Source organism: Andrographis paniculata, unplaced genomic scaffold (genome assembly GCF_009805555.1).
Source record: "Andrographis paniculata isolate CXL003 unplaced genomic scaffold, ASM980555v1 Contig53END, whole genome shotgun sequence".
Classification (NCBI taxonomy): Eukaryota; Viridiplantae; Streptophyta; class Magnoliopsida; order Lamiales; family Acanthaceae; genus Andrographis; species Andrographis paniculata.
The window spans coordinates 733094-749377 of record NW_026137588.1 but is presented as its reverse complement, the minus strand read 5'-3'; the positions used below and the strand labels follow the sequence as shown (position 1 = coordinate 749377).

Here is a 16284-nt window from a genome sequence, read left to right as displayed (position 1 = left end):
ATGAAAAAATAATGTTTGTTTTATATTTTAATATTTTTTTTTTACGGAAAATATGAAAAATGGTATAAGTAATATAAAAATAAAAAATATATGTAATATATTAATTTTTTTTTAAAAAATATGTTGAAAAATTTAATTAAAAGAACAAAATTTTAAATATAAACTACTCCCTCCGTCCCACTAAAGATGATCACTTTTGTTAGGATCCGATATTTCAGGAATGGTAGGTTATTAAGTTATGATAATATTTTATTATTTTTTATATGTGTAGTATTGTTTGTATTTTAAAATATTTTTAAAATTATATCTCAATAAAATATATGCAATATAGATATCATTTTGTAGACAATAAAATATTATATAATACAAATGAATAAAAAAAATATATTTATTTATTTATTATTACCATAAATTAGTTTTATAAAAAATGAAGAGTTAGGTAGATAAAAAATATTTATTAATTGAAGAGATATAGAAATAAAAAAGTTTTAAATGATCTTACGTGTAAGATGTCAGAAGTTTAATTAAATTGATTCGTATTTTATAAATATATTTAAAATTAATAAACTTAGAAGGAGTCATCTTTTGCGCGATGTACAAAAAAGGAAATAAGGTCATATGTGGCGGAGTCATTTAAAAATTAATTTTACTTTCAAAATATTACATAACACCTATTTATATCACATACAATATTAAAAAATTTTATTATTTAAATTCCAATCCAAAATCCAAATCCGACGGAAGAAAGTATTTTTTTTTTTTTTAAAGTACAAAAAATCACAAACAAACACTGCCTTAAGTGGCAAATCAGAAATGACACGCAAAATCAGAATTTCACGAGTCCACACTGAAAAATCTTGACTGGTGAAGGAATTCAACTCCTCGTCCTCGTCCTCGTCCAAGCTGCTGCTACAAAAATGGCTTCGTTCTCCGGCAGATTTCTCGTGATTGTCGTTTCTATTCTCTGAGGAGCTTTTGACGATTGATTTTCTTCTGAGCATCGCGTTGCGGTTTTGTTGTTCGACTGAGAAAAAAGGTACGTTTTTCTCTGTTCGTCTATGGCTTCTGTTCTCTGCATTTCTTGTTTATTTAATTTGATTTTCTAATGCGAAGTTGTTGAATCGTATCTTATTTTGGTTTCTGGCCGTTGTGTTGATTTTTCTTATCTACGTCTGCATCGATGACTTTGCTTTGCGTTATATTTGTTTTGTTTGATGAATAAGACGATTATTTATGAAATGGAAGGAGCTTATCTGAATGTTTATGGATGAAGCATTTGATTGAATTTGGGGATAGGGAAATTGCAATTGTAATCGTTTCCAATGCAGAATTTTCATTCCAGAAAATCGAATGTTTTCGGATTTGTTTTCCTTTTTTATTTTATTTTATTTTATTTTTTGTAGTAGTTTTGGATTAGAGAGTGTGTGTAGGTGCGCGCTTGTTAGTGTTTATGGACTGTTTTGGTGTCTTTTGGAATTGATTTTTTTTTTTTTTTTTTTGAATGAAAACAGGTTTTGAATATGATATTTAAACTGAAAATTCGACGTTGGATATGTTGTTTCGAATGGAAATAGGTTTTGGACAAGATGTTTTGAATGAAAAATATATTTTAATGTAGCTTGATTAGTACGAAAACAAGATTGAAAACATAAACAAAAACACCAAGGGAGTGTTCTTTTTGCGTTTGTATTTTGAGCCAAAGTATTTCTGAGGTAAAATTTGAGGCGAAATAGTAAATTGGATGTAATGTTTTGGGAGGTGAACTGAGAGAATGAATAGTCGAAAAAATGGAAAATTTTGTGTTGTGAACAAATCGTTGATTCGTTGATATCTTCGATGCTGGATTTAAGCAGCATTTGTTACTTTCTCATACAGGCTTTTTCACAAAATGGATGGTTTGGAAAAGGTTGATGTACACAGTTCAGATTCCCGCTATTACTCATCCAATAATGGTTCGTTGTCGGGGAGGCAGAATACACCCATGCCATTTTCTTTGAATGATGGTTTGAATTCCTTCGAGCACAAGAACAATGTTGGTGGTTCTCTAGATCGTTTGAGAAGTGAAAGGCAAACATCCCCGGTACAAATGTCTGGTTCATTGTATGTCAACACTGTTGATGAGGTTGTCTTCGAGCCACCCCAAAATGTTTCACAGTCGAAATCTACAAATGGCAAACAAATACATCCTTTCATTCACAGCACAGATGAATATGACGGCACATCTGATATTAGAGACGAGCATCTCATGAAATCTAGGCAGCTTCGAATGTGTGATGATCCGTATTGCATGACATGTCCATCGTACGACCGTCCTAACTCGCACCAGAAGCTTTTGTTTACTGAATTAGGCGATCTTAAAGTACTTAAGAAGGTACTTGTTCTACGTATTCGTTTAATTTCATCTTGATTCATTTTGTGGATTTGGAGTGATATTCACAAAACAAATAAATAAAAGAGCAAAGAAACTACTCATAGGTTTATTCGATTTAGTGTCGTGAAGTCTGAAGTTGTTTAGTGCACTTATACTGGTTGTATTTTCTTCTCCATTTGATTTTGTTTAGTTCCAATCTGCTGCCGAGGCTAAAAATTGTTGGCAGAGAATATGTTCTTTCTTGAAATCTTGTATCCCAAGAGTCATGAATCCTCACACAAAAGTTGTTCAGCATTGGAACAAGTTCTTTGTAATCTCTTGTTTGTTTGCAATATTTTTGGACCCATTATTCTTCTTGCTTCTCAATGTGGACAAGGTACGTCTCCAAAACCCGACTCTTCTTTATTTAAGATACTGTTCATTACATTTATTTGTTTACTATAGATTTATTGTTTGTGATCTTTTTCAGTATTGCAATGGTTTTGATCTTAACTCTATTATTATTGTTGATCAAGAGCATTTGGGATTTCTTTTCTTTGAAACATTTAGCTTCTTGTGCAACGAGATGAGATCGATTGATAAATTTGTATTTTGTTTCAATTTAATGTCTTTTTCTTCCTAGGCACAAAATTGCATAAGATTGAATTGGCCCATGGCGATCGTACTTGTGCTCATGAGGAGCATAACTGACTTCATTTACTTGCTTCATATCCTCCTTCAGGTATTTATTCTCAAAGTAAAGTTACTGAATGAATTTATCTATTGTTGGTGTTTTTGTGTACTAGTTTTATCTCTTTTCTCAAAACCAACATCCTCGTCTTCGTAAAATGATGAGGTATAAAGTGATATGATTAGATTCAATTAATCTCGTTCGTATGTTATCGAATTTATTATGCTGGATTTTTTATTTTCTATGTAAAGGTTTATATAATGTTAATGAGCTATGTTGTATGTGGATTTCTTGTTTCCAAGCTATCACTGTTTCCTTTTTTTGTGATTGGACTCATTCTTTTTGTGTTCGTACAATTCTTTCCATAAGTCATGCCAACATGTTGTTAAAGCAAAAGCATCAGGAATCACAAAAGCATTCTTGATTTCCATTCTGCAGTTTAGGTTGGCTTACATTGCTCCCGAGTCTCGAGTTGTTGGAGCTGGAGAATTAATCGATGATCCCAAAAAGATTGCTGTAAATTATCTATCTCGATATTTTATCTTTGATTTCTTTGCTGCACTTCCTCTTCCCCAGGTAAATTTATTTTGTCTTTTAAGCTGATTTTCGAATGCAATGCCGGCATTACATATTAGTGAAAACCTTTCTTTTCTATTTCATTGCTTATATTGTATGATTCGTATAAATACTCATTTAATTCATTCTGAGCAGATCATTATCTTCGGGGCACTGCAACCCTCCTCGTTTGGATCTGGTGCTAATGATGCAAAAAATTTTCTCCGAGCAGCAATTCTTTTTCAGTACATTCCGCGGCTATTCAGATTTATACCATTGCTGGCTGGCCAGTCTCCAACTGGTTTTGTATTCGAGTCGGCTTGGGCAAATTTTGTGATAAATCTTCTTACATATATGCTGGCTAGCCATGTGGTAGGATCATGCTGGTATCTTTTTGGGCTACAGGTGAGACACTTTCTGCTGAAAATTTGGTTTTTATGCTTCGAAGTATACATAGTTGTCAATAGTGCGCGCAATAGTGAGCAGTGTTGCAATGAGGAGGGTGAAAATGTGAAACTATGATTATCTTTGATTATATATCTATGAACTATAATTATATATATTTGACATTTTATTGATTTGAATGATTATATATTTTTTTATACATCTTGCTTGCAATATTTTGTATACAATAACTTTTATAGGTATATTTTTAAGTTTTTGAATAGGTCATTCTGCTATCCGCTATAGCATTTTAGAATTTGACTGCTATTTCTGAGATCGACAACTATGGAAGTATATCATATGAATGATGCTTCGATTTATGTAAACAAATTCACAGTAGAGGGGTATTTAATTGCTTACATTTTTCGCAATGATTTTTCGTTTTGTCTTCCTTTCTGCTCAATTTCCCCTCGAATGGAATCAAAGTGACAAAATAAAAGTTATTACCTCATCTAAGACTAATCTAATGATCCCTTTAGAAGTTTGAGAAATTTTTAATTCTGAGGCTGTTGCTCGCATCACTGACTTTATGTTGACTTAAATACAGAGGGTGAATCAGTGCTTTCGAAATGCTTGCCATCAATCCAACATTACGATGTGTATACAGCTCATCGACTGCAAGGACGGCCCCAATGATGCAGGAATTCGAAACCAGTGGAAGAACAATGAAAATGCCATTGGTTGCTTAGATGGACGCTATTCTTTTTCATATGGAATTTATCAAAATGCCGTCAACTTGACAGCCGAACAAAGCTTGTTGACGCGGTATATATACTCCTTCTTTTGGGGGTTTCAGGTATTTTACAAAACTTATTTTTCATTCAACATGATGGTAGATGGATATCTATTACATGCTAGTAAGTTTGTTTCTTAATATTATCGAGTATACATTGTCTTAAAGATCAAAATTTTATTTATTGATTTTGTTTAATCTTCTGTATTTTTTTTGTTTTGGTGTTCTACATAGCAAATTAGCACTTTGGCCGGGAACCAGACCCCGAGTTATTTCGTATGGGAAGTTCTTTTCACTATGGCCATATTAGGGATTGGGCTTTTGCTTTTCGCTCTTTTGATAGGAAATATTCAAAACTTTCTTCAAGCTCTCGGGCGTAGGTAACAGCTTTGTTGCATCGATATTTCTTGATTTATTCTCTTCTTCATTATATCGAAATTTAGCATCCTTAAATGATAATAATATAGGTTTTAAATGAATATATATTTCATTAGGAGACTAGAGATGACTTTAAGGCGCCGTGACGTTGAACGATGGATGAAACATCGTCGACTGCCTGAAGAGCTAAGAAGGTTAAGTTGTCATGTTTTAATAGAAGCTTCATTTTTTCTGTTTTAGAAACTGAAAATAAGAAACTCGGCTTCTTTTCAGTTCAATGGATGAATATTTGACAACTTAATAGTCTTTGATCTGCAGACAAGTTCGAGAATCTGAGCGTTTTGCTTGGGTTGCAACTAGAGGCGTCAATGAAGAAATATTAATGGAAAATTTGCCCGAAGACCTTCAAAGAGATATACGCCGTCATCTCTTCAAATTTGTTAAGAAAGTAAGTTTCCTTTCAAGAATTAATGCACTTCCATTACAACAACATTCAATGAAACAAAAAAAAAAGTCTCGTATTTGTTGCGAAAGGTGTAATTTGAAACATTGCCTCGTACTTAATTTGCTCGTAAATACAGGTGAGGATTTTCCAATTCTTGGATGAGCCCGTCATAGACGCCATATGCAATAGGCTAAAAACAAAAACGTACGTCAAAGGAAGCAGAATTATATTCCCCGGTGGTCTTGTTGATAAAATGGTTTTCATAATCCGCGGCAAGATGGAGACCGTTGAAGAAAATGTCATTGTTCCTTTGTCCGAAGGAGATGTTTGTGGAGAAGAGCTTCTTACATGGTTCCTCGAGCATTCTTCAACGAGTAAAAGTACAAGTATAGTTTGATTTTTATTTTTATTTTTTGTTTTTTTATCAAATTTTGCGTCGCTTTAGAGATGAATTCATTCAAATATTTCATTCTCACATTAAAATCGTCGCGCTTTTTATTTCAGATGGAAAAAGAATTGGACTTCCCCGACATCGGTTGTTGAGCAATAGGACAATAAAATGTTTAGCTCATGTTGAAGCTTTCATTCTTCGAGCTGCGGATCTTGAAGAAGTTATTAGTCTTTATGCTCGATTCTTGAGGAATCCACGCGTTCAAGGGGCGATAAGGTACATTTTTTTTTTTTTTTTTGTCATTCGTGGCGAATCTCTTAACAAAATGTTTTGAATGGTTGTTATATACAACATGATCAAGAACTTCTTACACGCGCATCATCAATGCCCTCATCTTTATAGTTTTGATCGATCTTTTCTAAAATCTAACATCTCAATATCATATTTTTACAATATAGTAATTGATATGCAAGATTGTGGCTCTGTTCTCTTTGAGATTTTTTTTTTTTTTTTTTTAATTTCTATTATAAAATTTTCACGGATTTTTCATAAAAATATACTACCTCCGTTCCATAAGAAGGATACCGTTTGAGTTTTGCGTTAATGTATTTTTGTATATTTTTTTTAATTTATACTACGTATTAATATAATAATGGTAAAATTGCTGATAACTCCTCTATGGTTTCGAAATTCAGTGTAAAAGTTGTACTTTAAAAGTCATCTGCACTTGAAAAATTGCATGACACCCGTCATACTTTTAAAAATGTTGCATAAAACTCCACTATCATGAAACTTCCTTGTGATGAGAAGTTGATGCAATATATATATATTTTTTTCATATAATATTTTTTAAAGTATAAAGAGTGTCATGCAGATTTTAACATAATACAGGGATTTACATTTAGTTTCGAAACCACAGAAAGATTTCATGTAACGTTTCTTAAAGTATAAGAGGCACCACACAATTTTTAAAGTAAAGGGAATTTACGCCAAGTTTCGAAACCACAAGGAAGTTATGGACAATTTTGTCTATAATAATAATATAAAAAAATCAACATGCAAAACACTCATGATACTCTTCTTATAGACGAAGATAATTTTATTTATTCTCATAAAATATCATATCAAACTAATATTTAAACACAAACCAAACTATGCATGCGCGTAAAATGTTTCATTTGTGTTTTGCTATAGATCATCTTTATGCATGCCATTTTTTTCGTTTGCTCCGTAAGAATTCATACATGCCCTTCTTGTCGTAGGTACGAATCACCGTATTGGCGAGGTCTTGCAGCTAGACGTATTCAAGTTGCGTGGAGGTATCGAAAGTGGCGACTTTCTCATCAACATTTCCCTTCGCGTACATGGTGATTAATCTAATTTGGCCGTGGAATTATTTCTTTCCGCCGAAACATTCCAATGTAAGAACTCTTGTATATATACATATATATACAATATTGAGAGTATTTCAAGTTGCGAAAACATTATCTATTGCCCTCTTATCCATTTTCGAACGTACGTTGACATTGAGTGGCTATTTATTCGACGTTTGAGTAGGGATAACAATGAATTCGAACAGATAAATCTAGAGTTAAGTAATTTTGTTAGAATCAAGTCTAATTGTCACGTCAAAACTGAATTTTACAGTTTTTTTTTCTATATTATAAAAATTTTATTTTATTTAATATAAATTTTATATAATATAGTTTTTCACATTATATATTGTGTACTTCATCAGTCATGCGAAATTGGTTTTTTTTTTTTTTTTTTTCATGCAATTTTAAAAAATGATTTATATAAAGTAAAATTGCTCATAATATCCATGTAGTTTCAAAATTTAGCTTAAAATATCTCTTTATATTTTAAAAATTGTATGACATCCATCCCATAAAACATTCATGAAACCCACCCCGTGAGAAAATGATTTTCTATCTGCATGGCCAGGGGTTTCATACAATTTAAATATTTAATTATTTATTATGTTAAGTTTATTGCACATTAATATTATTATTATTATTAAATTGAAATACTATATTCTCAATAATTTTCATAACTCATATGTATATATAAGCTTATTTAAAATAAATTATCAATAAAATGATAAATAAATATAAATATATATACATATAAATGTAATACTATAAAATGATTTGTATTTAATATATAGATTTTATTTACTAAATTGTTTTAGTTTAATATTAAATAATTTTTCATTTAAATTATTTTATTGAATAGAAATATTATCAATATACTCTCTTCATTCCGCAAAATTAATTGGTCCATTTTTTTTTAGCCGTCTCGCGAACTTAGTCATATTTCTTTATATAGTAATGATTTGTAAATACTAATTCAAATTACACATTTAACTATATTTCATTAAATTACGTATGTTTATTTTGTGAAATAATATAAAGGAAAAATTTTTGATGTGAAATATAGAGAAATATGTAAAGAATATAAAATAATAAATATGTGTGATATATTAATATTTTTTGGAAAATATGTGTGAGAAAAAACACATTCTAATATCTCTAACTTTTATTGTTTATTTGGTTGTAAATTTAGAAGTTTAGATAGAATTTTAAATAATAAAAATTAAAATAAATATTTAATATGATATAAATAAGTGTTTATCCGATATTTAAAATTTTAAATTCATTTTTAACATAATATAAAAAAGTTGATGTATCCATATTTTGGTATTAATATTTATATATGTAATTGTATATACTTTTAGCATTTTTGGTTTTATATACATAAAATACCATATACAATTTTGATATTTTATAATTTCATATATCAATATATATCGCTAATTCAATATATTTATACTAAAATAATTAATTTTATAATATATTCTCAAAATTATAAAAATTATTTTTAATTTTGATATTTCAACATAAAAAAAAGTATATTATGATAACATACATGCAATTTGATTAGAAATGTCTCGATACGGTATACCAACAATACCGAACCATATTGAATACCATACTGAATTTTTTGATATATTAAATCGAAAAAAGTTCGGTATACCAAATTTGGTACTGTATGCGCTATTTTGATAATTCGGTAATTTTCATCTTTGACATGCCAAATTATTAGTACAATATATCGGTACAGTAAAATAGCATACAAAAAATTTTGGTACAATATATAAGATATGCGGTATAAGTATAACTTTGATATATAATATTTAACCATCCCTACCAACAATCACATTCGAGAAATTTGATTTATTATTTATATTAAAAATTTTATTATTACGACTATTAATTGTATTTAAATTATTAAAATTTATTATCTAATTGTATATATTGATTGTAGATTTATCATCAAAATAATAATTTATTAAAATAAAATAATATTAATAAATAAAATATTAAATATTAAAAAATTAGAATTAAAAATATTTTAACTTTTATTTCAATATTTTATCAAAATAAAAAATATTTAAAATAATATTTTATTAAATACTACATCCATAACTGCCTTCTGATTTCAAAATACAGCATATTTACTTTAAAAATTTAAAAATTGCATAGCGTCCCCTATAATTTTTAAAAAGTTATATAAAAGTGGTTTCAAAACTCAGAGTAAATCTCACTTTACTTTAAAAATTGCATCGCGCTCCATATACTTTCAAAATTATTTTAAATATACAATTCAACTTTTAAAAGGATTAAAAGTCTTTCACATGTGTTTTATTAAATTTGATTTTGTTTTATAGAAAACTTGTCATATTATTATATCTATCATTCGAGTATGTCCAAGAAGAAAAATTGACGTCTATATATCTTCACTTGATCAAATTATGAAATATTATAACAATGCATATATATATATATATATTTCATTTTCAATGATCACATTATATAATATCATGCAATACTTCAATATTTTTCCAATTATATTTAGATCTCAAATAGCACACAGACAACAAATAATTGTAAATCGAGCCTGTAACATCCAAAAACACATTCTATATCTTTTCGAGTTATTTCTTGATATTATGCAAAACAATTATGCTGTAGAACCTTGTGGAAGACGAATAAATTGAATAAAAATTGCCTATAGTGGATAAAAATCATCCATAAGATAATAACTCATAATATATTGATGTTCATTAACGACGAAATACACTTGCAGATTTCTGCCATCCAAAATATCATTAAATAATAGAAATTGATTGAGAACATTAATATCATTACATTACATGTACCTGATGTGCTAAAAAAAAATGTCAAATCCACAAGTTATATAATGCCGCAACTTATAATATAATTGTAAATTTACTATATTTACTTGAAAAGTAACATTTCCAACCGGTTGGATAATTATTTCATTCTCAATTCATACGATCAATGTTTTCTAACATTCCCGAAAATACTACAAAATTATTGCAAAATAAAATAATATAATTTTATTGTACTCTAAGTAGTCTCTTCTCTCCATGCCTCAAATATGTTTACATTTGATTTCCGAAATGATAATTTAGATGAATATTATTAAATACAATAATTTGACAATCAGACGATGCAATGAGAGGGAGAAATAAATATTTATTTATTTATTTTATTTAGGCTGTTTGATGAGATCATATTGTATAAATTTATTATAATTAATTATTTTTTATTTTAAAAATATTTCATAATGTTCAAGACAGACTAAAAAATTAATTTTTTAAAATAAAATTAAAAAAATAGAAAAAAATAAAATAAAATCCATAAATAATTAATATTTTAATCTAAAATTATCAAATTATTCATTTTTCATAAAGAAAAAGTTAATTTTTTTACTAAAATATCTAAATTAATATATAGAATGTGATATTTTCCAAATAAAACCATAAAATTACTAAAAATATATAATACTATAATTATATATACACAAATATACACAAATCGAAATCCTTTTCAAATAAAACTATAAAAACTTTAAAATATCATAATTATATATAAATATATATATATTCCAAACATAAATAATAAAATAAATGAAATATCATAATTATATTTATATACAAATATATTTATCATCAAAATAAAATTATAAAAATAATCTTAAAATATAATATGATATATATAAAATGTTATTTCAAAATTGAGAATCGGCCGCTTGTTATTTACATACAATCGAGCGAAATCAAAAAAGAAATCTAAAGAATCTTTTATATATTTCGAAATCAATAGAGTTCGAACTCAGTTTACCCAATATATCAATTGAAACCAACACAAACACTTAACCTCGACCCAAACCACAAACGACATCTACGGAAACGAACAAACAACGCGAATCGAATCACAATATATGGAAACATCGACATTCTAAACCTAATTTCATCGCGGTCACACAAATACACCACGAACAACAAATAAGGCAAGAATCGAGAAAGCAAACCCATGGACAGTCTCAGAACAAGTCGAACATGATCGCGCACGTCAAATCCTTAGCTTCGCTGGACAAGATCACCGGAAAAATCGCAAGGAATATCAATCTGGGAACGCCATCGGGAGATTAGGGTTTTTAGAGAGAATCGTAGGAGTAACCAGGTTATATATATATATATATATATTAGATTGGTAAGCAGATGAAAGGCCCATAATTAAACCCTCGTTCGAACGACTGCCACCTTGTCTCAACACATATGGGTTAGGTCGCGGGCACGGATCCGGATCTTGGATGAACGGATCAAGTTGAGTGATGTTGGGCCTCCCACAATCACAGGCCCAAAATTTCACATAAAAAGATAGAGATATATCCTCTCTTTATTTAAATTTATAATCACTTTTTTATAAAAATTATCATAAAAAATATTATCGTTTATCTTTTTAGTACTTTTTAACTATAAACCACAAAAACTTCCTATAATGTTTTATATATATTTTAATTTAAAATTCCAAAATAAATGAATTTTTCATTTAAATAAATTAAAAAAAAAACTATTACCTTTTCAAGTTAAAGAATTTGGGGTTTGTTTGTTTAGAAAATAATTGTTTGTTAAAATTCCTAAAGTTCAAATATTTTAATTGTTTATAATTATTAATTTTTAGCACAAAAAAATAAGATAGAAGGATAAATGGATGGGCCCAATGGTGATCTGTGGTAGGCCAGAGTCATTCGGTCGGATGGTTGTTGGGGCCAGATCGGTCGAACGGTTGGCCCTACGGACAGTTTTCATTTGAGTGTGGGCCTTGGAACAGTTGGTCGATTGGTCACAAAAGTTACCGATGTGTAAACGATTTTGGTGGGATGGCTAGTCAGTTGGTCACAAATCTTACCGACTAAAAAACAGTTTCGGACAGTTCAAATCGATAATCGAAGAGGAATCGGTTTTGGGCTGTTACTGACGTGGAAGCAGTTTTTTAGGAAGTTCAAGGGTAACCGCCATGGAAGTGGTTATGGACGATTTGATTTTATACGTATATAAGTAACCTCAGCGATAGAGATAAACATCTTCAATCAGACAAAATTCCAGAGAATCTCATTGGGAACGTCATTTTAGTTTTCTAGTTATCTTTTTCAGCTTTCATTTTTCCCCTTTGTTTATCGCTTGAGGATTTATAGTTCCAAGCTTTAATGTTCAAGTTCGAAATATATTTTTGAATTTTACTTTTTATTTGTTGAAATTTTACCATTAACAAATTGGCGACCACAGTGAGAAAAAGGCAAAATTGTTGATCTTACGTCTAACGAAAATTTCATACAACTCCGATATAGTCGAGTAGTTGCAGGAAACTTTACGGTAGATTCTCAATCCCAAGGCCTCAGAACAACCATCAGGGCCACCACAACACCACCACCATCAATCCTCATTACAATAATCGTCTTCCAAATACCATCCGAATGGTTAAATCATGTTCAAAAAATTAACAATCAGCAAACAACAACCTTACCGATAATATTGCACAAGCAACAAAACTTTCACTTCACTCTGCGCCTTCACTTCCAGGAATGTCCCCACATTTTGTTACTTTTCTTTTTTTTAAAATGATTATGCGCATTAATCTCATTTTAAATTTTTTAATTTAATTTTTTAATTTTAATTTAATTAATTAATTATCTTAATCTATAATTATTTATATTATTAATTAATTATTTTCACTGATACATTTTAAATTATCTACTAATTATATTTATCCTAAATTGGCCCGGACATCCAACTTGGGAATATATTTAATTTTTTATTCGAATAGTGGTTCGAATATGATGTCTAGTAAGAAAATGCTCACCAAGATCATTTCTTTGAACAACAATATCCTGCAAGACACTAAGAGATAGTCTAATGATGTGATAGTGAATTCGTAATCGTAGAATAATAATTTTAAAACCCAAACACCTCAAGTTCGCAAGCTATTAGATTCGACCAAAAGTTTACCTAAAGCGCACTCCGACCAACATAGTGATAGCTTAATGCGACAAAAACCAACAAAAATCGAGACCTAATACATACAATATACACACACATTAACCAATTTAACTTACATACTAATCATCAAATAGCTCAAACCAACACAAGTTTTGAGAGCTAATACAAATAAGGATGGAAACCGATGATCCCAAATACTCATCTTTGAACAGCAACATTTTGTAATGAAATTCGTTTCAACAAACACATTTAGCACTTTAACCGACATAATAATCTTCGGACACCACCATAGAGATTAACTTGACAGAAACCAACAAGAATTCGAGCAAAAATAAAAATAAAAATGGAAACCAAGGATCCCAAATAGTCATTTTTGAAACAATAACATTCTGTAATGAAATTTGTTTCAACAAACACATTTAACACTTTAACCAACATAGGACACCGCCATAGAGATTAACTTGACAGAAACCAAGAAGATTCGAGCACAAATAAAAATAAAAATGGAAACCAATTACCTCAAATGGTCATCACAAGAGCATTTCTTTGAATAAAAACAATTTGTAATGAAATCAAGTTCAACACATCATGAAATTTAACAAACACACTAATTATCGAACACCACCGTAAGGATTACCTCAACAGAAACTAGAGAAAATTCAAATGACACTTCAGATAAGGATAGAAATCAATAATCCCAATTGATCATCAGGAGCATTTCTTCTAGCAAGAACATTCCATAATCAAATCCAGTTGGTCACATTAACCAATTTCATCGACATACTAATCATCTATGATCTAACACCCAAACATGAATTATCAGTCAGCAGCAACAGATGAATCCAAAGCATCCTTCTTTCTATGAAATAAAGAAAAACAACTGCCAGACAACATTTAACACAGATAATTTCACATTATGCCAATCGAAGAGAGAAAATGAATTGAAATCAGAGATATAAGCAAACCACATAAGCAATTTGATATAATTGCAACAGAAACGATCATTGTGCTCACCAAAATGCATCAATCAAAGTATCAAAAGAGGCAATTCAATAATAATAATAATAATAATGATAATAATAATAATAAAGCAGTTAATTGATCAAAAACCCTAATTAGGCGGTGAGGACGACGGCGCCGCCGGCCTCCTTGATTTTCTTCTCGGCGTTTTTCGACACGAGCTTCGCCTTTACCACCACGGGCTGATCTCCAGGCAGCAGCCCCTTCCCGAGGACTTTGAAGTACCCGAACTGCGTGACGTCGATCAACGGAGCTTCGCCGCCCTTCGCTGCCTTCTCCTTCACCTCCTGCGGCACCATAGACCAGAGCCGGTCGATGTTTACGGTAGGGCAGTAGAACTTGTTGCGGAGCTTGTGGAAGTACCGCATGCCGACCTTCCCGAAGTATCCAGGGTGATACTTGTCGAAGAGGATGCGGTGGTGGTGCATACCGCCGGCGTTTCCGCGGCCGCCGGGATGCTTCCGGTGCTTGCCGATGCGACCGTGCCCCGCGCTGACGTGGCCGCGCTTCTTGCGGTTCTTCTTGAATCTGGTCGTCATTCCGGCGAGGATTTCAGGCGATTTGGGGAGAGCTGCGGCAGCGGCGGAACTGGGGAAGGAGAAGTATCAGCGTTGGGGGAATTATATACACAAATGAGTAATTGCTAGGGTTTTCATAGGAGAAGTGTAATGACAAATTTACCCTTCACGTTTGAGGAGTGTTATATAGGTACAAGCGTGTTCGTTTTAGTTTTTTTTTTTTTTTTTTTTTAGTATTATCTCCGTTTTAAAATAATAGTCTCATATTTTTTTCAATTCTAAAATAATAGTCTTATTTTTATTTTTTTTTATCTAACTCATCGCCTTTTTACAAACTTATTTTCACATTTTTACCATAATTACATGAAGTATAACCATTTTTAAAAAAACTTTTATACCCACTATCAATATGATATTATTATTTCTTAATTCTCGTATCCATTTTAAATATCACTATATAGATATTGTATTTTTATATATAAAAAAAATAATTGTATAAAAATATTGAATTGAAACTTAAAAAATATAAGATGTGTTCTTTCAATGGAAAAAAATAAATTTTTTTCTAAACATATTAATATTTAACACATTAGCATTTTTTTTATATTTTCAACGTAATTTTTTATATTTCAAGTAAAAGAAAAAAAAAATATGTATTCAAATTAATTCACTAAACAAACACAACCACGCTACTTTATTTTTATTTTTTTTAATAATTTTTATAGAATATGTAGCTACATATATACTATTATATTTTTAAATTTATGATGATTGTTATATTAATACTTATATGGATATTTAATAATGTATGATGTAAACATAAATAATTATTTTTTAAGTTTATTTCATTTGTTATTTTAAAGATATTTGTTAGTAATATACTTAACGATTAACAAGAATATATTTATATTTTAATAAAGATTTGTTTAGATATGGTATAGAAAATTTAATTTGGTTTGGTGAATAAGTATTTAAATATAATAATATAATAGTAATTTTTATGTATTACTTACACAAAATATAAAATTTAAATAGTCTTTTTCCGTCCAGTTTAAAATGGATCATTCAGAATTTTGTAGCAAATTAAGAAATAATTGTATTTTCTTACTTAGTAGAAGTGTAAGAGATTTTAACATTTTTGTCTTTTAACTTTATGAAAAAAATAATTGTATGTGTAATGATATATTTATAATTTAGGTAAAAATTAAGGGTATTTTGGTATTGGTGTATGATTATTTTTATTAAAATAGGAAAGAGATACTTTGGAATGAGACGAACGAAAATAGTAAAAATGATACTTTGAGTTGGGATGAAGAGAATATAATACTCCCTTTGTTCCATAACAAATTATTTATTTTTCTATTTTAATCTGTCTCATAATAAAGTATTA

General features: G+C 29.6%; 2 protein-coding genes across 4 annotated transcripts; one reads left to right on the top strand and one right to left on the bottom strand.

The window, feature by feature from the left end:
* Nucleotides 1-833: 833 nt before the first annotated feature.
* LOC127255098 (probable cyclic nucleotide-gated ion channel 20, chloroplastic) lies at nucleotides 834-7540 on the top strand. Of its 3 annotated transcripts, none has more exons than XM_051280478.1 (13): nucleotides 834-1036; nucleotides 1907-2371; nucleotides 2562-2747; nucleotides 2994-3092; nucleotides 3480-3617; nucleotides 3753-4001; nucleotides 4588-4836; nucleotides 5008-5153; nucleotides 5268-5345; nucleotides 5470-5599; nucleotides 5733-5982; nucleotides 6101-6263; nucleotides 7250-7540. In XM_051280478.1, the coding sequence occupies exons 2-13, from the start codon at nucleotides 1982-1984 to the stop codon at nucleotides 7356-7358; spliced, it is 2187 nt and encodes a 728-aa protein (XP_051136435.1). In that variant the 5' UTR covers nucleotides 834-1036; nucleotides 1907-1981; the 3' UTR covers nucleotides 7359-7540. The 3 variants fall into 3 exon arrangements, with proteins under 3 accessions (XP_051136435.1, XP_051136434.1, XP_051136433.1); XM_051280477.1 differs by having other exon boundaries at nucleotides 1876-2371; nucleotides 5733-5976; XM_051280476.1 differs by having other exon boundaries at nucleotides 1876-2371.
* Nucleotides 7541-14312: 6772 nt separating this feature from the next.
* LOC127255368 (60S ribosomal protein L27a-3-like) lies at nucleotides 14313-14990 on the bottom strand. The gene has a single exon (XM_051280874.1). The coding sequence runs from the start codon at nucleotides 14913-14915 to the stop codon at nucleotides 14472-14474; it is 444 nt and encodes a 147-aa protein (XP_051136831.1). The 5' UTR covers nucleotides 14916-14990; the 3' UTR covers nucleotides 14313-14471.
* Between the last annotated feature and the right edge of the window lie 1294 nt (nucleotides 14991-16284).

Bases quoted from the DNA above. Each gene is read 5' to 3' on its own strand.
- LOC127255368 (XM_051280874.1), bottom strand. From the start codon at position 14,915: ATGACGACCAGATTCAAGAAGAACCGCAAGAAGCGCGGCCACGTCAGC.
- LOC127255098 (XM_051280476.1), top strand. From the start codon at position 1,889: ATGGATGGTTTGGAAAAGGTTGATGTACACAGTTCAGATTCCCGCTAT. The intron at 5,983-6,100 runs GTATAGTTTGAT...TTTTTATTTCAG, and splicing joins TTCAACGAGTAAAAGTACAA to ATGGAAAAAGAATTGGACTT. The intron at 6,264-7,249 runs GTACATTTTTTT...TTCTTGTCGTAG, and splicing joins CGCGTTCAAGGGGCGATAAG to GTACGAATCACCGTATTGGC.